The sequence below is a fragment of the Miniopterus schreibersii genome (genome assembly GCF_964146895.1).
Source record: "Miniopterus schreibersii genome assembly, chromosome: 2".
NCBI classification, from domain to species: Eukaryota; Metazoa; Chordata; class Mammalia; order Chiroptera; family Miniopteridae; genus Miniopterus; species Miniopterus schreibersii.
Window position 1 is genome coordinate 93,901,841 of NC_138102.1, and position 24,428 is coordinate 93,926,268.

The 24,428-nt window shown below is 39.0% G+C and overlaps 1 protein-coding gene across 1 annotated transcript in view; it reads left to right on the forward strand.

The window, feature by feature from the left end:
- USP18 (ubiquitin specific peptidase 18) overlaps nucleotides 1-11,299 on the forward strand; it is a 55,253-nt gene extending 43,954 nt beyond the window's left edge. The window contains 7 exon segments of the mRNA XM_081129341.1: nucleotides 2,260-2,339; nucleotides 2,640-2,786; nucleotides 3,549-3,638; nucleotides 4,710-4,877; nucleotides 8,691-8,822; nucleotides 9,341-9,390; nucleotides 10,673-11,299. Coding sequence (XP_080985467.1) covers nucleotides 2,260-2,339; nucleotides 2,640-2,786; nucleotides 3,549-3,638; nucleotides 4,710-4,877; nucleotides 8,691-8,822; nucleotides 9,341-9,390; nucleotides 10,673-10,718 — 713 coding nt within the window. The 3' untranslated portion in view covers nucleotides 10,719-11,299.
- The last annotated feature ends 13,129 nt before the right edge of the window (nucleotides 11,300-24,428 follow it).

Consider the following 24,428-nt stretch of genomic DNA (forward strand, 5'->3'; position numbering starts at 1 on the left):
CCATCCATAGAAACATATTGGGTCTTCCCTGAGGGGGAAGTGCCAGTCTGGTTCCCGGGGAAGTTGGGGGAATGGCCCCACTCCAAAGCCAGTCACTGACCCTTCCTGAGTCTGCCCAGATTTCTGAGCCCTGGCAAATTCCTCTGATTCCTCAGCAGGGCTTAAGATCCACAGGGGTGAGAGGGATTCCTGAGGATGGGATAATAGCTTTTCCCCAGGCTGATGTCTCTCAGAGGAGATTGCTCCACCCAAGAAAGATGGCTGCTGCAGTATTGCAAGATGACTCAGTACAGGGATCCTGGTGGCTGTGCCCCATATGTCTCCCCAAAGCCACAAACCCAGGATTCTTCTCAGGTGACTCTGGTGCACTGCCCTCCCTCTATTGGAGCCCACGGTGAGTCCCTGTGGACAAAATTTTGCATATTGGCCCTTTAAGAGGGTGCCTTTATCTCTAGCTGGCTCCACCACTCCTTGGCAGAGAGAAACCTTACCACTTTTCACAGCCAGATGGTATGTGGGCACCTGTTCCTGGCTCTGGTGCTCTCATCTGGGGAGCCTGTTCTGGGGTTTAGTCTTCACACCCTCAGAGAAAATCTCCTGAAGCTGAGCTATCCCTCCATAACCTCGGGCACCACCCAGGGGTGTGGGCCAGCCCCTTTTGCATTTCTGCCCTCCCTACCAGTCTCTTGGTGTTTTCTTCTGCCAGTCCTTGGTCAAAAGTTTCCTCTTTAGAGAGTCTTTAGTTGGTAATTCAGGGTGATTGTTCCCCAATTAAGTTGTCTTTCTGGTTTGGATCTGGGAGGAGTAAGAGCACCATCCAAATACTCCACCACCATCTTGAAAAGAGATGAAAAAGACTCTTCTTACTTAGATGCTGTAGTTTTTATTGCATAAACATTTTTAAGATTTTTGTAAACTTTTGGTTAATTTCCAGAGTTGTGAAAAAATTTATTTTGACAATTTTTATCAGCATTTTCATTGCTTTTATGGGGGAGTAGATTTACAGAGACCCTCACTGTACTATTCCAGTTTTATTCTCACCTTCCTTTTGTTTGTATATCTTGGAGAAATTTTCTTATTCTTCTTTGAAATATGATTATATAAATACTTGTCCTCCACTAGAATATAGGTATTTTTAGGACAGAAACTTCCTCTGGCATGTGCAATGCCTTGCACATAGCAGGTGTTAAATCAATTACTGGTTGGACAAATATCCCTGTATTTCTTAGGTATGGTCAGATGAGGCAAAATGCCTTTTCATGGCAAGGTTCTGCCTTTATGTCCAGTGTTGGCTCAATAGCAGGCAGCCTTCTGTAAGTAATTTTCCGGAGACAGCATCAGTGCAACCCTACTGTATGTCTTTAAGTTTTGGGATTATTATCTTAGAATATGGATGGATTAATCCATTCAACTAATATATAATAGTTACCTATTATGTGCAAGGTATTGTATTGGTGCTGTAGATAAGGTAATAAGAATAATAGAGTCTTTGCCTCCATGGAGTTTATAGTTTAGAAGAGAGACAGGCCAAAACAAAAATAAAACAACAACAACAACAAAAACCCCAAACATTAAGTACAAATTGTGATAAGTATCATGAAGGAAATAAAATGATGTTGAGATAGCAGATATGAATATTTAGTACACTTACAATAATGACCTTTTCTTGCAAAGTTTTTGTATTTTGGCAGATATATGTTCTTTTGTAAGATAGTCCTCAGTGTGTTTTCATTTCTTTGTCTTCCTAAGTTTCTTTCTTAGGAGAACTGTACATAACCATTTTAGCTTTATGTCTACTTATATAACACATATAGAATTCACTGCTTCAGTCTTGCCTCCTCTTAGCGAGCATCATCTATCACTGCAATGGTCCTTTCTCTTGTTTTCCTAGACACTATTGGGGAAGACCTGGGTCAGATATGAGTACTGGGAAACTGCTCAATTTTTAGGAGAGTGAATAAAGAAAATACAGAGAATAAAGAAAATAAAAGCACAGAGAAATGGGTGGCCATAGGAGTCCAATTAGAGTGTGGGTGGAAAATCAGAGGACAGAAAACTTGGATTTTAAGTTTTAGAGGAGCTCTCAAAAATCAATACCAACCCTTTTTCCATTTCAAGCGCCTAACGTGGTGGAAACAACCTGAAAATGAGGCAAAGGCTAGGAAAATGCAAAGTGGTGAGTGCTCATGTGCATCTAGGTAGTATGAGAAGTATCCTTGGTGACTCACTGATTGGGCTATTTCTTTTCTCTTTGGCCAGTGTTTGTCCAACATGATGCTGCTCAACTCTACCTCACAGTCTGGAACCTAATTAAGAGCCAAATCACTGATGTGGACCTGGTAAGATTCTAGAACTAGACAACTCAGAAGTTTAAGATGCTATTCATTTAACTCATTCAGCAATTGTTAATGTAATATACAGAGAGAATTAAAAGAGAAAATCCCATAAAATGTTTATCACAATTCCATAATATTATTAATATTATTATTTTCCACCTTTTTGAGTGGAGTAAAGAGCATTCATTAGTGGATGCCATTTTTGGAGCTTCTTTCTAGTGGCTCCAACTTGTGGAAATTGTCCTGACCTAGTTTATTTATGGCTCTGTGTCCTTCTTATCTCTCCCCTTCTCTGTCTTGTAGGTGGAGAGACTGAAGGACCTGTATACGATTCAGATGAAGGAGTCGTTGATTTGCCTTGAATGTACGGTAGAGAGTAGCAGAAACAATAGCATGCTGACCCTCCCACTTTCTCTTTTTGATATGGACTCAAAGCCCCTGAGAACACTGGTAAGGGATTTCTCTTGGTGAATTTCCTGTTCCTACACAACCAAGTATTGCCAATGCCCCTTGCTTCTCTTCCTTCTTTTTAAAAAAATTGAATTTATTGGGGTCACATTGGTTTACAAAACCATACAGGTTTCAAGTGTACAACTCAAACATCATCTGCACACTGCATCATGTACCCATAACCCCAAGCAAAGTCTCCTTCCTTCCCCTTTTTTCTCCCTTTTGCCCACCTCCACCTACCCCCATCACCTTTCCCTCAATCACTACACTGTTATCTGTATCTATGTTTTATATATATATATAAAATATTTTATACAATAATAAATAATAATACAAAAATAAACTCTGTGTTTCACATACAACTGTAAGCCGCCTACTTTTGCCCACTGCTGTGTGTGTGTGTGTTTGCTTAATCCCTTCATCTTCTTGCTTCGTTACTTCACTAACTGGGCTTCTTTAGTTCACCACTGGCTTTTAAGAAGTCATTTCTGTTTCCTTTGCATGGTTCTTCCAAAGTTCTCCTTTGATTTGGCAAAACATAATTTTTCCCTTCTATTTCCACTTTCAAGTGTCCCCTTCTGTTTTTTTCTCTGGTCAGTAGGTACTTTTTGAGATCCTCACCTGTGCACCACTCCGGGCCAGACATTAAGGGGGACAAGGCGATAACTAGAAGAAAAGCTTAAATCCCCATCTGGAGGGTGAAGGGCTGTACTCTAGATGGAAAATACCAACCCTGCTTTTTTTCTTGTTCTCCTGGGACAGGAGGATGCCCTTCACTGCTTCTTCCAGCCCAGGGAGTTTTTGAACAAGTGCTTCTGTGAGAACTGTGGGAAGAAGACCTGTGGGAAACAGGTACTCACTCTGTGAAACCAGATTCTTTCCCAGTCTGGGGTTGCCCCCAGAGGGCTTTCTGAGAGACTCTTCACAGAGTTTCCAAGGCACCTCATGGTGGTTGAGGGAGGGATTCCTGACTTGGCCAATGTATCCTAGGGTTCCTCAGATCACATCACTTAGAGGGACAGAACCTTTTTTGGGTAAGAAGAGAAGGTCGAAGAGCAGGGACAGAGTTTCTTCCTTAAGGCTAGACTAGCTCTTTAGAGCAGACTCCTTTATTGCCCTGGATTCCAAGGCCCATGCAGAACCTGGTCTGTTCAGGCCTTCTGCGGGAGAACTCAACAGACAGCCAATGGGGCTCTACTCTGTATTGTATCAGTCTGCTCCCCTCTTTTTTTCCCCAAGCTCATATATTTTAGTATTTTAAAGGGGCATAAAATTACATTTCAGAAAACCATTTTATTCACTAGAAGTGTACATATAGATGGCTAATAGAGGATTGCTTGCTTATAAACCCTTAATTCTTTTTATCATTTCACAGTCATAACAACTAAACAAACCTTGGTAGTAAATTAGGAATTTCCCATATTAAATGCTATAACAATATTTAGTATTTTAAGTTTGTCCATATTTAAAGTTTTTAACATGATGAATGTGCTTTTTTCTTGTTAAATTATCTAGGTTGGATTGGTGACAGTGCCACTAGCAGGAGATAATGTAGTATATCTAAACTGTTTCTTTGTTTTGTTTAACAACACTCATAGAGAAATAAGTGTCTCAGATGTATGCTTAAGGGAATGGAAGAAGAGATTTATTTAACTTTAATTTTATTTATTTATTTATTATTTATTTATTTATTTATCTTTAAAATTGTTGACACTATTACAGATGTTCCTACTCCCCCTTCCCCTTTTCCCGCTTCCACCCAGCCCCCACCACCCTTCCCCTGGCCTTCACCACACTGTTATCTGTATCCATGGGCTACGTATCTGCTTCTGTCTTAATATACTATTTATTGTGGTATTTCTCTGAATCTACCCATTTCAAGTGCTTTAGGACTTCATCTTCACAGTGATTTTGCTTTTGTAGGTCTTGAAGATGACACATTTGCCCCAGACCTTGACAATCCACCTCATGCGGTTTTCCATCAGGAATTTGCGGACAGAAAAAATCTGCCACTCACTCTATTTCCCCCAGAATTTGGATTTAAATCAGTTTCTTCTGACTGAGAAGGACCTCTGCAATGCTGAGTACCAGGTGACATGCTCCTCACCTCCTGTCAACTGCCATCTCATTAGACACTGTGTCCTTTTAATTTTTCCCTCTCCCCTAAGCTGTTTGAAGTTACACACTCATCAGAAATGGCATTTTTGGGTGTCTCATCTGTGTCATTCTCTCAGAAATTATCTCCTCTGCTGGCCATGTTTGGTATACAAAAAGGGAGGAAAACTCACCAACAGCTGGATGTAATTCATAAAAACATTTTTATATATGTAAGAAACACTTTTTAAAACAGTATTTTAATGATGGAAACCTGTGTGTTCTTGAACAACAATGGTGAATTGTTATCAAAATGCCACCATCACCACCACCACCCCACCATTTGCTCTTTGTAGCTGCTTTTCTTTTAAGATTCAAAAGACTAAGTTTCTAAATATTGGGTTTGTACTCATATGCTTCAGCAAGGAACCCGAGGGAAAGAACCCATAATTCAGGACCTTCCTTTTAAATAAGATGTGTAATACTTACATGTATATAGGTAAACACAACATCTTGGGCTCTAAATATAATACCTACCAAGTTTTCTTAAAACAGCTTGTGCTCACTTTGAGAATAATAAGGATGTAGCCAGTACTTTGGATCAAACTTAATCAAAGTAAAGTTGAATTCAGTTGTCTTGAGCTAATAACTTATTGGGAAATTCTGAGAAAAAAGTGACATAAATATTTTTTCTCCATACATTTGAAATTCTACATTTAGCACATTCTACATTTAGCTGTATATACCCGTTTTTGAACTGTTTTGTTCCATCGGTCTGTTTACTATTCATGCTCTACTATTTTAAATATTGAGGCCTGATAATATGTTAGAATAGCATCTATTATAATATAGTTTATTTACCAATTCAGGGCATATACACTTTATAGGATTTTAATTTTTTTCTCTTAGTTTTCTTTCTTTTTACTTGCACAGTCTACTTAATGAAGTATATCTTAAAACTTTTCTACTTAAAAACGACACTCCCCAGGGAACCACAATTTTGTTGCCCAGAGATCATTGGGGGAAGGTATAGAACAATGAAAGGGGAGGTAAGCACATGACAGTGTAGAAGTCAAAATGGTGCAAGGAGAGGTGCTTGACCATAGAAGCCTGTCAGTCTAGCCTGGAGAAAGAATGGATTGGTCAGGAGGCAGGGAAAGCTTGAAGTTGACTGGTTATTTTGAAAAAGCTCCTGGTCCTTCCCAAGCAATAGCTCCAGAGAACAATGAGTTCTTTCTCTTCCTTAACAGTGTGTGCTCACCCATTGTGCTCACCCATTCTTTCCTGCGTTCTCACTGTAGCAACCACGTGGGTTTAACAGCCCCACTTGGGGCCCACGGCAGACCTTGTGGGCTTCAAAAGACTAAGCTTTAATATGAAACAGAAACTCTGGACACTGGCCTTTGTGTTGGCCTTGATGAAGACCAGATTGGATTTTTTCCATGGTGGGATGGAGGGAGATGGACAGTGGAAACCCACAAGTAGCCTTCTATTTCAACTGGAATAAATCTTGCCACACCACAAAAACAACAACAACAAAAGACTCTTTCTCACACACACACAACAACAACAACCAAAAAATGACTTTGTTATGGAAAATTTTGAATATATACTAAAGTAGTGAGGAATTATGCTATGAATCCCCATGTCCATCAAGCAGCTTAAACTGTTACCAAAACTCATGTCCAGTCTTGCTTTATCAACACCCCTATTCTCCTATTTCCCTGCCTCCTGTATTATTTTGAAGTAAATCCCATTTCATTAGTATTTCACTATGTCTCTCTAAAGAATAAGCACTCTTTTTCTAAAATAGCCAATTCTACCTCATAATTCCTTAATATCATCTAACATCCAGACAATATTCAGATTCCCATGACTGTCCTGTAATTTGTTTGGTTTGAATCCAGATAAAAACAAGGTCTACACTTGCATTTGCTAAAGTTTGTTTCCTCCCTCCCTTCCTTTCTTTCTTCTTTTAGGTTAAGTTTCACATTTTATGTTTTTTCTCCTTTACCTTGCAATTAATTTGGTTGAAGGGTTTTTTTATAGATATACAAAATTGGCTTGTTGGTGTGATTTTACATGTTCCTCTATCTCTTGTATTTCTTGCAAATTAGATGGTTAGATCTAGATATTGCCTTACATTTTAAAAAATCCAGCATAAAGCCTCCAAATGAAAATAGAGAATAATTTGAGCCCTCCCTTTTGGGTGACTTAGCTTCATTTGCACTATCCTGACCCTTGTCCTGCTTCATTGTTCCTGTTTCTAAGTCTCAGGTTAGGAACATTATTTGACTGTGTGGGAAAATAGAATATTCCTGACTAACATGGAGATCCTGTTCATAGTCAATCAAAACTCTGCCTCTCCTGCCACTGTTCCCTTTTCACAGAGAATCATTTCTTATCTTGACTTTCTAAGAATTGAGCAAGTCGAATGACTTTGTGTAAAATCTAATGGATACTTCTTGGTCTTACTCTTAATTGATCTTTTTGTGATATTCTAGGCTGTTGACCCTACTCTTCTTCAAAACCGATCTACCCTAGGTTTCCCTTTTGCTGGATCCTTTTCTGCCCATCCTTTTGTTGGTATTTGGTTTCAATTTCATCCTTTCTTCTCCCCATTTTTCACATATCATCTTATTAATTCTTGTAGTTTCAATGATCACCTCAAACTGAAGACTAATTTCTAACCCAGAAATCTGGGATTCAAATTTATAGTGCCTTTGGCTTACTTCCCACCTTTGCATCCAATCAGTTATAACGTACATTTAATTTTGCACAAATCTGTTTTCTCATCTCCACCTCTACTCTCACTTCCTCAGTGTAGGAGTTGAGTTTGAGCTTTGAAGCCAGACAGACCTGAGTTGAAATCCTGCCTCTTCTATATATAAGCTCTGAACTTTGGGTAAATTACTTTACCCCCCTGAGCTTAGATTTCACCCCTGTAAAGTAAGATTTATACTAGCACCCTGCTTATAGGTTTGCGTGGATATTATTAAATGAAAGAATGCATGTAAAGACTTGGCCAAATGGACAGTGAGTGCTTAAGTTAGCTAATAATAATTTTGTTAATAATGGTTATCATTTTAGTGCTCACTACTGATAGCAGTTATTCAGGTTATTACCATTTCTTCCTTGCACTGTTGTGATACCCTAATGTGTCTTGTTGGTTTCTGCCTCACATGAACTCTGAATCCAATTTTCAAACCACATTATTTCAGTGTATTTCTCAAATACAAATCTGATGATATTCCTCTGCTAAAAACTTTCTGCTGACTCCCAATCATCATGGGATAAAGTTCTAATTCCTGATCTGGCCTTCGGAGCCTCATCTCTCGTGGCTCCCCAGGACCCTCCTTGTCTTCCTTTTCCTTAGTACGCTCTGCAGTGTTATGCTGCAGAACTTCGCAGTTTCTGGGGCCACATTTAGGTATACCCCCTTTCCACAACTTGTCTACCAATCTTGTTCAGTCTACGAGATCATTTCAAGCATGTCTTCTCTGGGGAACTTTTCCCCTAGCTCCTCAGCCTTTCGTCAGCTGGTTGTTCCTTTTCCTTTTTGGGGCAAAAGTTGTGTTTTCCAGAATTTACCTGTAAATGCATCTGGTATAAACAATGGCATTCTAATTCTGGCTTAGTAAGCTGTGAAATTTTTGAAGTCAAGGAATGTTTTCTAGTCCCCTTGAAGCACCAGGGCCTGACACGGAGTAAGCAATGAATAAATGTGTGATGAAATGTTTCCTTATTCTAAAAGAGGGTTAGAAGAGGAGGGATGATGGATGAATCATTTTATGCCTTGTGTTCTTTCAGCTTGGAGGGCAGTATGAACTCTTTGCTGTGATTGCCCATGTGGGGCTGGCTGACTTCGGTCATTACTGTGCCTATATCCGAAATTCTGTAGATGGAAAATGGTTCTGCTTCAACGACTCCAGTGTTTGTTGGGTGAGGAACATCATCCAAATTGCTTCTTGCCCTATATTAGCTACCTCTACTATATTCTGAACCCAGAGCTGGATGGGTCCTCAAGGTCAAGCAAGCCACATTATGGTCCTGTTCTCTGTGTGTGGGACCTTTTATGAGCTTGAAAGCTGTTTTCTGCATGAAGTGCCCATCTGGTTTATAGCTCTCTGAGTCCACTTAGCTCAGTGTCTAGGTTTTTGGTATTCTAAACTCAGTGCCCTGCAGCTTCAAAATCTGTGGGAAACTTATGGGAAGCAAGAAGAGTTAGAAATAAGAAGTTGAAGTCTGGGCTGGCTGAGCATAACCAAATTTAAAGAGGGACAAGGGTACTAAAAGAGACTTCATGTACATGGCATTTATCACTAATGCTGTGGGTCTTGGGAGTTCCTAGGGGTAGATTCATCTGGAGGAGTGAGGGAGGGCAGATTGTAGTATACTGTACTCTGGATGCTTCACTGATGTCAGCTGGATGTTTTACTTTACATGTTATGTACTTCCAGGTATCCTGGGAAGACATCCGGTGTACCTATGGAAATCATAACTGCCGCTGGTAAGAGAAGTGTATGAGTGATGGAAATTCAGTGAGCTTACACTGGGTTCTTATTGATGTGTGATGCTCTCATGGATTCAACTGACCTTTATATTTGCATAACTCTTCAGTAACTAACTGTTCAGCTTCATTTTTCACTACCCATCCCACTGCACCATAATTTTCTCACAATTTAGACTCCAACGATAACTAAAGAGGGAGTAGCTCCCCAAACATCATATCCTACATTTGCTCTTCGTGGCTTTGCACATGTAGTTTCTGGCCAGTATTACCCTCTCTTAACTTATCATCAAGGCAGAGTCCTATCCATGGTTCAGTACCTCTGCTCATGGCGTTTTCCTACTTTTTAAAAGCCTGCACTGATTCACCCAGGGGCTTCTCGGGTGTTTTCACTGTGTTTTGAGCATAATTCCTTTATAGAAAGGGCCACACTGTTTTGTAATTGTTTGCTTACATAACTTTCACATTAGACTATGAACTCTTGCGGGGCAAGGATCACTCATTTTCTCTTTTTTGTCTGGTGCAGTAGCTTGTATTTAGTAAATATCATTAGCTGTATTTTTAGAAATCAATAACTACATTGGGGAAGCTGGAAAAAAAAAGTTGGGTAAATTAAGTTAGATACTTTGTAAGTTTTCCCAGCTGAGTTTCTGGGTTAGGATTGACATTGTATAACAAAGGTGATATTTGAGATGACTTCAGCTGCAGCAGTAGGCCAGATCATTTGAAAAATAATGCATGAAGTGAAATTTGTGTTTGAAATCCTTCTCCAATGTTCCTTTTCTCTTCTCTTATAACCACTTCCCTTGGATGCTCACTCTTTGTCACTTTCTGGTTGTCAGTTATTCCCCCATTATTTAGGTCACAGTTGGGCAGACTTTCTCTATAAAGGGCCAGAGAAAAAATATTTTAAGCTTTGTGGACCACACAGTCTCTGGTGCAACTATTCAACTCTACCTTTGTAGCCCAAAGCAGCCACAGATGACTCATGAATGAATGAAAGCGTGGCTGTGTTCCAATTAAATTTATTTGCAGATACAGGGTCAGATTTGACGTGTGGGTTCCTAGTGTGTCAACCCCTGATTTAGATGTTACCTAACTGCAGTTTAGTGGTTATTTACCCAGGTCACACATTTTGTTTTCCTCTAGTGTGATGGATAGATGAACACTTTATCCAACAACCTGGAAAGTTTGCTGATTTTCCTATGGTGAGTTAATAATGTATCGGTTAACTATGAATGTTTCATTTATTTTATGATGTTGCATTTTTTTTTCTTTCTAGGCGGGAAACTGCCTATCTTCTGGTTTACATGAAGACTGAGTCCTAATGGATGTACCCTAAATCTTCAAAGACTGACCAAGAATCATTTTCCTTGTCTATTCCTGAATCTGCTCTTTTAAGAGATTTTACAATGAAGAGAAGCACTATTTTCAAATTGTATAATTAAACTTTATTTGTAATCAGGGGTGATTATCAAAATTTTTAACAGTGATACTGTACAGGTCTTGATCAGTCAGAATGGATGTTTCCACCAGTGGACTCTGGCCACATGGTTGGAGCAGTGTCTTGTGTGTTCCCTGCTGTGCAAGACATTAATCTTTTAGTTGAGAGCTTGTGGGAGTCCAGATGCTTTCAGGAAAGGAGAGAGCTGGCTAGCAGTGGTAGTGGGAAGCTTTCAGGTGGCAAGAGGCAATGGTAGGGAAGTATTTAAATATTTTACAACTAGTGTGACTGTACTGGTATGTATTGACTGAGTATAATTTCTGTTTATACCTTTTAAATGTATTCTTAAAACCCATGTTAATTTCATAAAACTCGGGTGTTTTATACTTGTTATTCAAATATGTGCTGATCACTCTCTATAAGATTGCATGCTAGGCACAATAATGAATAAACTTTTTTTCTCTCAAAGGCGTTTGCAGTTTAATGGGTAATAATTAAAATACAAAAGATACTGAGGTTTTGTTCTGTAGGAATTCAAAGGAAAGAAAAATCACTTCCATTGTGGAACCATGGGAGGAGACTTCAGGCTAGAAAAGGGCTTAGGATGGAGGACAATGCACTTACAGGGAAGAACATACTCAATGGCATGGTTGAAAAAGGCAAGACTCAAGTTCAGAGATTTTCTATGAACCTTGTTTCAAACCAAGGAAGCAAGTGGTGAGTGATAATGATGGCAGGTAGGTAGGGTTCTGAATGTAGAGGGTCTTGAACTGAACTAAGAAGTTTGGATTTAGTTTAATTGGTAATTAGAAACTTTGAAGGACTTCACAAGGAGAGGAACATGTAGTAGTATTTTGGTAAAATGAATCTGCTGGGGGCTGGAGACATGGATTAGAGGCCCCTAGGGATGGTAGGGTGAACTGTAAGGCATTTACTAGAGCCATTGAGGAAGAAAGGATGTGGATAGTGAGAGAAGAAGGGTCCAGGGAGACTCTAATACCAACTTGGGAAGTGAACAAGGTGAATGTTAACATCTCCATTTTACAGATGAAGCAATGAGACAGGCCAGTAAGCCAGAACAAGTGGAACAGGGAAACAGACAGCGGTTTGCAGCCACCTAGTAAATCCTATCTTCCCTAAATCAAGGACACTTTGATAAAGGAAAACAAGGTCTAAAATGGCCGATTCCCCCCCTTCCCCGCCGGGGCTTCCCCTATTGCCATCCTGCTATGTTTCCGCGCGTGCCAAACCAGAAAGGGCTTTTCCCTGCCCTAGCAAGGTATAGCTGCCACGTAGGTGGAAGCATGTATGGTATATAACTCCTTGCCCAATTGCGCTCGGGGCTCAGGCTTTGGAGTTGGACTTCTCTGGGCCTGCCAGCGTAAAATAAACCTCCTGAATCTGGAGCCTCTGAGTGCTGCTTGGTCTTTCTGTAAGGTGAACGTCTCCAGTTCTGCAACAACTTGAGAGTAAGTGGTTTGTGTTAGATGGGCCAGATGCTGAGAGCGAGGGGCAAAACTGGGAAAATAAGAACCTTGCCCCCAGGGTAACCTATCCCCCCCAGCATATCTCCAGTCATGCAGTTTAGACCCCTGACCATTTCCTCCCTAAAGATAACATCTAGGCCTCAGTTGTATTTCACCTCCAGGCCCAGGCAAGCAGTGAAACCAGACAAGTGGGGCCAAGGCTACCTCAGGACCAGATACATTGACTAACAACCCTCTGCCCTGGCACGGACCAGTCGGAGACCATGACCCTGAAAGAGCACACCTGGAAAGCTGATGAATATTGTATTGAGACACCTCCCTGTGACCTCCTTTAAGATTCCTGCTTTCAAGAGAGAAATAAAAGCCACAAGACAGAGGACTCAGTGTGCCCCTCCCATTCCCTTTCCCCTCTTTCCCACAGGCCTGCATCTCCTAAACTCTAAGGGACCCCATGAGACTTGCAACCAGGGCAGCAATGGGCAGAGGCAGCTTATTGCAGACTAATCCCCTGAACCTGTTCCGAAGGCCTCCTTTTGTCTGACTTCCCAGAGACCCAGGGCAGCCCAGCCTAGGCTCCGCTGTTACTTCTATGCTAAGCCCTTTCTTGTTTTACTGCCCCTATTTTTAACATGTTCCCTCATAGTCATCTGGACTTGTGCTGTGGAATTTTTCCTGCACAAAGTCAAGAACCCACACACCACTGGCTGGCCCTAGGCAGACCTGCCAAGGCCCAGGTCCCCTTTCTGGTAACAGCAATTGAGACCCTCATATAGTTAGTGACTTGTTCAAGATTTCATACTTGATAAGTGGCAGAGCTGAAAATTCCAACATAAAATGTAGGTAACTTCTTTTTTAAAAAAATATATTTTTATTTATTTCAGAGAGAGGAGGGAGAAGGAGAGAGAGAAAGAAACATCAATGATAAGAGAGTCACTGATTGGCTGCCTCCTGCATGCCCCCTGCTGGGGATGGAGCAGGCAACCCGGGCATGTGCCTCAATCGAGAATCAAACCTTGATCTCCTGGATCATAGGTCAACACTCAACCGCTGAACCACTCTGGCGGGGTGGTAACTTCTTTATTAATTTATTTTTATTGAAAAAAAGCCATAAAAGAATAAATTTTCATTGTAAAATATTCGAACAATATAGAAATATATAGAATCTCTTCCTTAGAGCTAACCATTGTTAAACAGGTGTGTTAGTTTTCTAGAGATGTCGTAACAAATTATCACAAAATGGATGGCTTAAAACAACAGAAATTTATTCTCTTACAGTTCAGGATGCTAGAAATCTGAAATCGAGGAGTCAGCAGCATTGGTTGTTACCAGAGGCCCTGAAGGAGAATCTGTCTTTTGCCTCCTAGCTTCTGGTGATGCCTGCAATCCTTGATATCCTACCCATTCTTGTCTCCCCCTTCATCTTCATGTGGTCTTCTTCCCTGAGTGTCTGCACATGGCTTTCGTATAAGGACACAAGCCATTGGATTTAGGGCCCACCCTAATCCAATATGACCTCTGTTTCACTTGGTTAATTAGCTCTGCAAAGACCCTGTTTCCAAATAAGTTCACATTCTGAAATTCCAGGTGGATATGAATTTGGGGGAGGGGGACACTATTCAGTGAAGTTAAAGGTATGTATCCCTCTAGTCCTTTCTATATACATTTGCATATACATATAGCTATAAGTAATTTTTACATGTGTCACATGAACTCAAAAAGAGTCTGGAGGCTTTGCCAGAGATAAATGATAGAGATTTATTCAAGGGTCTTAGAATTTGCAAATGAAAATACAGCTAGGCCAAAACTCAGAAGTGTCCAAAGAAGAGAGAAAAGTTAAAAAGTTTTTATAGAAAACAGTACATTCTTGTGGATTATTAGTCCTGCATTCATAGCCCTAGGATTGGTTCAGGATGGTTATTATTCATGATGGGTGCCAGGAGGTCTGGTCACACCGGGTGGTCTTGATAATGGAAGTCAGGCAGATGTACATGTGAGCGCTGCAGGGGATAATGAAAGGGTTACCTGGAGGTCCAGATGTATGACTAGGCATTGACACAGGACTGGAAAGTTCAAACAGTTTAAGTTCCCAGGCTAGTTAGGCCAAGAATAGAATCTTTCTTCATTCCTCAAACATTACAATATTAACAATTTTAGCAGCTTGGTTAAAGTGATACCAGTTTATATATTCCCTATCTTCACTGTGCCCTCATACCATCAATTATAAGTGTACAAATTATCCTGCTCATTACCTTTTACACATAAAATTGTATTTCAAAAATGTTCAAGTCTGTATATAATGGATAGTATTCATTTAAATTGTTGCATTTTTTTCAGGGTTTGTTTCAAAATAGCTTTTCTTTGTTTTAAATTAAATTTATTGGTGTGACACTGGTTAATAAGATTATATGGGTTTCAAGTGTACATTTTTTTTATATTCTTTTTTTATTGTTAGAGTATTACAAATGACCTCCAATTTTTCCCCTTTTTGCCCCCTTCCACCAAACCCTGGCCCCACCCCAGGCCTTCTCTATACTATGGTCTGTGTTCATGGCTTATGCATATATACATATCTGTTCTTTGGTTAATCTTTTCTGATCCCTCCCACCCCTCTGACCCCAACTGAGATCTGTTATTCTGTTCCACACATCCACATCTCTGAATTTACTTTGTTCCTCAGTTTATTTTGTTCACTAGGTTCCACATATAAGTGAGATTATGTGATATTTGTCTTTCTCTGACTGGATTATTTCATTTAGCATAATAATCTCTAGGTCTATCCAGGCTGTCTCGTAGGGTAAGAGCTCCTTTTACAGCCACATAGTATTCTATTGTGTAAATGTAACACAGCTTTTTTATCCACTCATCTACTGAGGGGCACTTGGGCTCTTTCCAGAACTTAGCTATTGCAAATAATGCTATGAAAATGGGTGCATATATTCTTTCTGATTGGTATTTTGGGGTTTTTGGGATATATTCCCAGAAGTGGGATTGCTGGGCCAAACAGCAGTTCCATTTTTTTTAAGATTCTTTATTGTTGAAAGTATTACAAATGTCCCATTTTTACCCCCATTGATCCCCTGTACCCCACATCCACCCCACCCCCAGGCCTTCCCCAGACCAGTGGCTGTGTCCATGGGTTACGCTTATAAACATATAACTTCTTTGATTAATCTCTCCCCTCCCACTCCCCCCTTCTTCCCCCTGAGATCCCTCAGTCTGTTCCATGCTTCTATGTCTCTGGATCCATTTTGTTCATCAGTTTATTTTGTTTATTATATTCAACATATAAGTGAGATCATGTGGTATTTGTCTTTGTCTGGCTGGTTTATTTCACTTAGCATAATACTTTCTAGTTCCCTCCATGCTAAGGATAAAAGATAAAAAGGATAAAAGATCCTTCATTTTACAGCTGCATGGTGTAAATGTGTAAGTTTACATGGTGTAAATATGTAAAATTCCATGGTGTAAATGTGCCACAGCTTTTTTATCCACTCATCTACTGATGGGCACTTAGGCTGTTTCCAGATCTTAGCTATTGTAAATTGCTCTGCTATGAACACAGAGATGCATTGTGATTGGTGTTTTGGGTTTCTTATGATATATTCCTAGAAGTGACATCACTGGGTCAAATGGCAGGCCAATTTTTAATGTTTTGAGGAACCTCCATACTGCTTTCCATAGTGGCGGCACCAGTCTGCATTCCCACCAGCAGTGTACCAGGGTTCCCTTCTCTTCCACACCCTCGCCAGCACTTGTAGTTCATTGATTTGTTGATGGTAGCCATTCTGACAGGTGTGAAGTGATACTTCATTGTGGTTTTAATTTGCATCTCTCTGATAATTAGCGACATTGAACATTTTTTCATGTCTCTTAGCCATCTGTATGTCCTCTTTGGAGAAGTGTCTATTTAGGTCCTTTGCCCATTTTTTAATTGTCTTCCTTTTGTGAGGTTGTATGAGTTCCTTATATATTTTGGATATTAACCCTTTATCAGTTGTGTCATTGGCAAATATGTTCTCCCATACAGTGGGCTCACTTTTTGTTTTTTTTTGATGATTTCTTTTGCTGTGCAGAAGCTTTTTATTTTGATGCAGTCCTATTTGTTTATTTTCTCCTTAGTTTCTCTTGCCCTAAGAGATGTATCAGCAAACATATTGCTATGAGAGATGTCTGAGATTTTGCTGCCTATTTTTTCCTGTAGGATTTTTATGGTTTCATGTCTTACATTTAAATCTTTTATCCATTTTGAATTTACTTTTGTGTATGGTGTAATTTGATGGTCTAGTTTCATTTTTTTGCATGTACCTGTCCAATTTTCCCAACACCATTTATTGAAGCGACTGTCTTTACTTCATTGTATGTTCTTGCTTCCTTTCTCAAATATTAATTGACCATAATGGAGTGGATCAATTTCTGGATTCTCTTTTCTGTTCCACTGATCTATATGTCTGTTCTTGTGCCAGTTTTGATTAGTAGCTATGTAGTATAACTTGATATTTGGTATTGTGATCCCTCCTACTTTGTTCTTCTTCTCAAGATTGCAGTGACTATTGGAGGTGTTTTTTGGTTCCATATAAATTTTCGAAGTGTTTGTTCTAGATCTGTGAAGTATGCTGTTGGTATTTTAATAGGGACTGCATTGAATTTATAGATTACTTTGGGTAGTATAGACATTTTAATGATGTTAATTCTTCCAATCCATGAACATGGTATATTTTTTCATTTGTTTATATCTTCTTCTGTTTCTTTTTTCAGTTTCCTGTAGTTTTCTGAGTACAGGTCTGTTACATCTTTGGTTAAGTTTATTCCTAAGTATCTAATTTTTATTAGTTGCAATGGTAAATGGGATTGTTTGTTTAGTTTCTCTTTCTGAGAGTTCATTATTGCTGTATAAAAATGCCATAGATTTCTGGGTGTTAATTTTGTGTCCTTCTACCTTGCTGAATTCAGTTATTAAATCTAGTTGTTTTTTGGCGGAGTCTTTAGGATTTTCTATGTACAATATCAATGATCTGCAAATAATGACAGTTTCCTTTCCTCCTTTCCAATTTGGATGCCCTTTATGTTTTCTTCTTGTCTGATTGCTGTGGTTAGGATTTCTAGTACTATTTTGAATAAAAGTGGTGAAAGTGGACGTCCCTGTCTTGTTCCTGTTCTTAGGGGAAATGGTTTTAGTGTTTGCCCATTGAGTATGATGTGGGCTGTAGTTTTGTCACATATGGCTTTTATTATGTTCAGGTATGATCCTTCTAATCCCACTTTGCTGAGAGTTTTTATCAAAAATGGATGTTAGATTTTATCCAATGCTTTTTCTGCACCTATTGATATCACCATATGATTTTTTGTCTTTCAATTTGTTTATGTGATGTATCACGTTTATTGATTTGTGAATATTGTACTATCCTTGCATCCCTGGAATAAATCCCACTTGGTCATGGTGTATGATATTTTTAATATAATGCTGGATCCAATTTGCTAATATTTTGTTGAGGACTTTAGCATCTATGTTCATCAAGAATATTGGCCTGTAATTCTCTTTCTTTGTAGTGTTTTTATCTGGTTTTTGTATTAGGCTAATGCTGGCCTCATAAACAGAGTTTGGAAGTGTTCCTTTCTCCTGGAGTTTTTGAAATAGTTGAGGAGGGTAGGTGTTAATTCTTCTTTGAGTGTTTGGTAAAACTCCCCTCTGAAGCCTTCCTGGTCAGGGCTTTTGTGTGCTGGGAGCCCTTTGATTACTGCTTCAACTTCATCAGCAATTATCGGCCTATTCACAGTTTCTGACTCTTCTTGATTGAGTTTGGAAGGTTGTATTTTTCTAGGAATTTATCCATTTCATCCAGCTTGGTGACATATAGTTGTTCATAGTATTTTCTTACAATCTTTTGTATTTCTGTTGGGTCAGTTGTTACTTCACTTCATTCATTTCTGATTTTGTTTATTTGGGTCCTCTCTCTTTGTTTCTTGATGAGTCTGGCTAAAGGTTCATCAATCTTGTTTATCTTTTCAAAAAACCAGCTCTTGATTTCATTGATCTTCTGTACTGTTTTTTTAGCTTCTATGTCATTTATTTCTGCTCTGATCTTTATTATTTCCTTCCTTCTACTTACTATGGGCTTTTCCTGTTGTTCTCTTTCTATGTTTTTAAGTTGTAAGGTTAGAGAATCTATTAGAAGTTTTTCTTGTTTTTTGAGGTAGGCTTATAGGGCTTTGAACTTCCCTCTCAGGACTGCTTTCATTGTGTCCCATAGATTTGGAGTTATGTGCGCATTTTCACTCGTTTCCAGGAAGTTTTTGATTTTTTTCTTGATCTCTTTGGTAACCCATTCATTGCTTAAAAACATGCTACTTAGCCTCCATGTGTTTGAATGTTTTTTAGTGTTTTTATTGTGGTTGATTTCTAATTTCATGCCATTGTGGTCCCAGAAGATGCTCGATATGATTTCAATCTTCTTGAACTTGTAGAGACTTGTTTTGTGTCCTAACATGTGGTCTGTCTTTGAGAATGCCCCGTGTGCACTTGGGAAGAATGTGTTTTCTGTAGCTTTGGGGTAGAATGTTCTGTAAATGTCAATTAAATCCATCTGATGTAGTGTGTCATTTAGGGTCACTGTTTTCTTGTTGATTTTTTGTCTGGAAGACCAATCCAGTGAAGTCAGTGGGGTGCTAAAGTCCTCTAGTATGACTGTATTGTTGTCAATCTCTGCCTTAAAGTCCTCTAGAAGTTTTTTTATAAATTTAGATGCTCCTATATTTGGTGCACATATGTTTATCAGGGTTATATCCTCTTGTTGGATTAATCTCTTTAGTACTATGTAATGACCATTCTTGTCTCTCATTCTGGTCTTCCTTTTGAAGTCTATTATGTCCTTATATGAGTATTGCTACCCCAGTTTTTTGGTTTTTTTAAATCTCCATTTGCCTCGAAAATTTTTTTCCATCCCTTCACTCTCATCCTGTTTGCATCTTTTGTTCAGAGGTGGGTCTCTTGTAAACAGCATATATTTGGGTCATGTTTTTTTATCCATTCAGTCACCTTATATTTTTTTATTGGGACATTTAATCCATTTACATTTAAGGTTATTATTGAAAGATACTTATCTATTGCCATTTTGTTTCTTTATACCTATGTTTCTCATTCTCTCTATTTCTACTTCTAATAATAACATTACCTTTAATATTTCCTGTAATGCTGGTTTTGTAGTGATAAACTCCTTTAGCCTTTTTTTGTCTTGGAAGTTCTTTATTTCACCATCTACAGAATGATAATCTTGCTGGATATAGTAGCCTTGGTTTCAGATTCTTGTTTTGCATTACCTTGAATACTTCATGCCATTCCCTTCTGCCCTGTAGAGTTTCTGATGAGAAGTCAGCTGACAGCCTTATGGGGCCTCCTTTGTAGGTAACAGATTGCTTTTCTCTAGCTTTCTTTAAGATTGTCTCTTTGTCTTGGATTCTTGGCATTTTAATTCTGATGTGTCTGGGCATGGGCCTCTTTGGATTCTTCTTGCTTGGGACTCTGTGCCTCCAGAATTTGTGTGACTTTTTCTTTGACCAGGTTAGGGGAGTTTTCTGCCATTATTTCATCCAACATGTTCTTTAACCCCTGCTTACTTTCAACCTCCTCTGGCACTCTTATATAATATGAATGTTGTTATGTTTCATGCTGTCCCACAGTTCCCTTAGACTGTCCTCATGTTTTTCAATTGTTTTTTGTTTTTAGGACTCTGATTGAGTGATTTTTTCTAACCTGTCTTCTAATTCACTGATCTGATCCTCAGCTTTCTCTAATTTGCTATTTATTTTTTCCAGTGTATTCTTTATTTCTGCTATGTCATTTTTCATTTCTGACTGGTCATTTTTCATAGTTTTCATATCTTTTTTCATGCTGTTGAGCATCCTTACAATCAGTATTCTGAACTCTATATCTGAGAAATCGCTTATCTCCATTACATTTAGCTTTTTTTTCTGGAGACTTCTCTTGTATTTTCATTTAGGGCTTGTTTTTAGTTCTCCCCATTTTGCCTACTTTTTGGGGGGTGTTTCTAAGTATTAGGTAGATCTGCTAGGACTCTCAGTCTTTTTGCAGGGTCTCTGGTAGGCCAGTGTCAGACACTCTTTGTCACTGGCCCTGAGTATCCTGTTTGGAGCTATCAACAACCCTAGGCTTGCAGTCTCCTCTGCTGGGGCTGGGTGCATTTGGACAGGACCAAGATGCACACCAAAGTCTGCTCTTCCAAGGCCTTGTTCCCAAAGCAGATCAGGCAAAGACTCAAAGCACTCTGAGGTCTGTCTCTGCCTGCAGGCTGATTAATCTGAATCTTTTAATGAGCCTCAGGTTGTAGAAACTTCTCAGGGTGGGGCAGCTGGTTATTATCAGTTCCTTAACAAGACATGCTATAGAAACTCCTCTGGGCAGGGTGAGAGGCTTTCTGGCAAAGTGAGGCAATTCCTTCCTCCTCTGGCAAAAGGCAAAAGTTTTCCACCTGAGAAAGATGTCCTCTTCAATCTAGGGGAATGATGGGGAACAGGAATCCAGATGGTCATCCCCTGATCTCACTCTCCAGAGCCCACAACCCCAGACTCTCCCCACACAGCTCTAGTCCACTCTGTTCCCCCTCCTGTGGAGCCTAAGGTGAGTGGCTGCACACAAAACTTTGTGTGGTGGCTCTTTAAGAGGGTGCTGCACTTCCAGTTGCCTCTTCCTGGAAGACAGAAACCCTCCTCCTTTTTATAACCAGATGTTATGTGGGCACCTTTCTCAGTTGTGGTCCTCTTGGCTGGGAATCCTAGCCTGAGGTTTAGGCCCCAGAGTCCTCAGGCAGAACTCCCCACAGCTGAGATATCCCTTTGGACCTTCAGCTGCTGCCTGTGGGAGCCCAGCCAGCCCTCTCACATCTGCACTTCCTACCAGTCTCTATGTGGTCTCCACTTTTCCTCCTTGGTTATGAGGGTGCTCTCCAGCTCATCTTCAGTTGTTTTTCAGGATGGTTTTTCTATGTTTTAGTTGTAAATCCAGATTGGTCCTGGGAGAGTGTCAGTGTAGCTTCCAGTCAGTCTGCGACCATCTTGGATCTCTCAGGAGTTTCATTTTAAATTTTTTGAGGAACCTCCATACTGTTTTCCATAGTACCTGCACCAGTCAGCATTCCCACCAGTAGCGTACTAGTTTTCCCTTTTCTCCACATCCTTGCCAGCACTTGTGATTTGTTGATTTATTGATGGTCACCATTCTGTCAGGTGTGAGGTGATACCCCATTTTAGTTTTAATTTGCATTATCTCTGATGACTAGTGACTTTGAGCATTTTTTCATGTCTATTGGCCATTTATATATCCTCTTAGGAGAAGTGTTTATTCAGGTCCAATGTCCTTTTTTTTTTTTTTTTAAATTCAAGTTTTTGTCTTTTTGGTGTTGAGCTGTATGAGTTCTTTAATATTTTGGAAAGTAACCCTTATAAGGTGTATCACTGGAGAATATGTTCTCCCATACAGTGTATTCACTTTTCATTTTGTTGATGCAGAAGCTTTTTAGTTTGATGCAGTTTGAATTGTTTATTTTTTCCCTTTTTTCCCTTGTCTTTGCCAATGTAGCAGTGAAAATACTGCTATGTGAAATGTCTGAAATTTTACTTCCTGTTTTCTTCTAGTATTTTTATGGTTTTGCAACTTACATTTAAGTCTTTTATCCATTTTGAATTTATTCTTCTGTATGTTGTAAGTTGCTGGTCTGGTTTCATTTCTTTGCATGTACCTGTCCAATTTTCTCAACATCCTTTATTGAAGAGACTATCTTTACTCCATTATTTGCTCTTACCTCCTTTGTCAAATATTAATTGACCATATTGGCCTGGGTCAATTTCTGGTGTCTCTCTTCTGGTCTATATGTTCTTGTACCAGTGCCAGGCTGTATTGAATACAATGGCTTTGCAGTAGAGTTTGATATAAATTATTGTGATCCCTCCAATTCTGTTCTGCTTTCTTAAGGTTGCTGCGGCTGTTGAGGTCTTTTTAAATTCTATATACATTTTTGGAATATTTGTTCTAGATCTGTAGAATATGCATTTGGTATTCAATAGGGATTGCATTGAATCTGTAGATTGCTTTTTGTAGTATGGACATTTTAATGATATAAATTCTTCTAATCCATAAACACAATATGTGCTTCCATTTGTTTGTATTTTCTTCTATTTCCTTTTTCAATGTCTTACAGTTTTCAAAGTACAGGTGTTTTACCACTTTGGTTCAGTTTATTCCCAAGTGTCTCTTTTTGTTGTTGTTGTAATGATAATGGGATTGTTTTTTTAGTTTCTCTTTCTGAGAGTTGATTGTTGGTGTATAAAAATGCCATAGATTTCCAGGCATTAATTTTGTATCCTGCTATTTTGACAAATTTATGAAATCTAGCAGTTTTTTTGGTGGAGTCTTTAGAATTTTCTATGCACAATATCATGTCATCAGGGAATAATGACAGGTTTACTTCCTCCTTTCCAATTTTGCCTTTTATTGTTGTTCTTGTCTTTTGACTGTGGCTAGAACTTCTGATACTATGTTGAATAAGAGTAGTGAAGGCAGATATCCCTGTCTTGTTCCAAATCTTAAGAGAAATGGTTTTAGTTTTTGCCCATTGAGTATATTGTTGGCTGTAGGTTTGTCATATATGGACTTAATTATGTTGAAGTATATGCTCTCTATTCCCACTTTGCTGAGAGTTTTTATCAAAAATGGGGTCTGGATTGTCCAGCTGGCTTGGCTCAGTGACTGAACGTTGACCTATGAACCAGGAGATTGGATTTGATTCCTAGTCAGGGCATGTGCCAAGCTTGTGGGTTCTGTCCCCAGGGGGCCATGCAGGAGGCAGCCAGTCAATGACTCTCATCATGGATGTTTCTATCTCTTTCTCCCTTACCCTTCCTCTCTGAAATCAATAAAAAAAGAAAAAATTTAAAAAATGGGGACTGGATTTTGTTGAATTTTGCTTTCTGGATATGATCATGTGATTTTTATTCTATTTGTTTATAAGGTGTATCACATTTATTGATTTGCGAATATTTTACTTGCCTTGCATCCTCATAATAATCCCACTTGGTCATGGTGTATGATGTTTTTAATATATTGCTGGATCTGATTTTGATGAGGATTTTACCATCTATGTTCATCACGGATATTGGTCTGTGATTTTATTTCTTTGTAGTGTCTTTATCTGGTCTTGGAATTATGGTAATGCTGGTCTTGCAAAAACAGCTGAGAAGTGTTCCTTCCTCTTGGATTTTTGAAATAGTTTGAGGAGGATAGATGTCAGATCTTTTTTGAATGTTTGGTAAAACTCACCTGTGAAGCCATCTGGTCTAGGGATTCTGTTTGCTGGGAGTATTTACTGCTGCAATTTCATTCATTTTTATTACCTATTCAGATTTTCTGATTTCTCCTGATTGAGTTTTTGCAGATTGTATGTTTCTAGTAATTTGTCTGTTTCACTTAGGTTGTTCAGTTTGTCGGCATATAGTTAGTTGTTCAAAGTATTTTCTTAAAGTCCTCTTTTTAAAATGTTAATTCTCACCTTATGATATTTTTTCCATTGACTTTAGACAGAGTGGAAGGGAAGGAGGGGAAAGAGAGAGAAACAGAAAGAGACACTGAGTGATAGATAAATAGATAGAGAAGTAAACATCGATATGAGGGAGATACATCGATTGGTATCATCCCTCATGAGCCCTGACACAAGTGGGGGATTGAACCTGCAACCCAGTTATGTGCCCTTGACCAGGAATCAAACCTGTGATTCTTCAGTGTGTGAGCCAATGCTTTTATGACTGAGGCACACTGGCCAGGGCTTAAAATTCTTTGTACTTCTGTGATGTCAGTTGTTACCTTTCCTCTTTCATTTCTGATTTTATTTATTTGGGTCCTCTCTTTGTTTCTTGATATGCCTGGCTAGAGGTTCATCAATCTTGTTCATGTTTTCAAAGAACCAGCTCTTGGTTTCATTGGTCTTTTGTATTTTTTTTTTTTTTTTTTAGTTTCTATGTCATTTATTTCTGCTCTGATTTTTATTATTTTCTTCCTTCTACTTACTCTGGGCTTCTTGTTCTCTTTCTAATTCTTTTAGTTG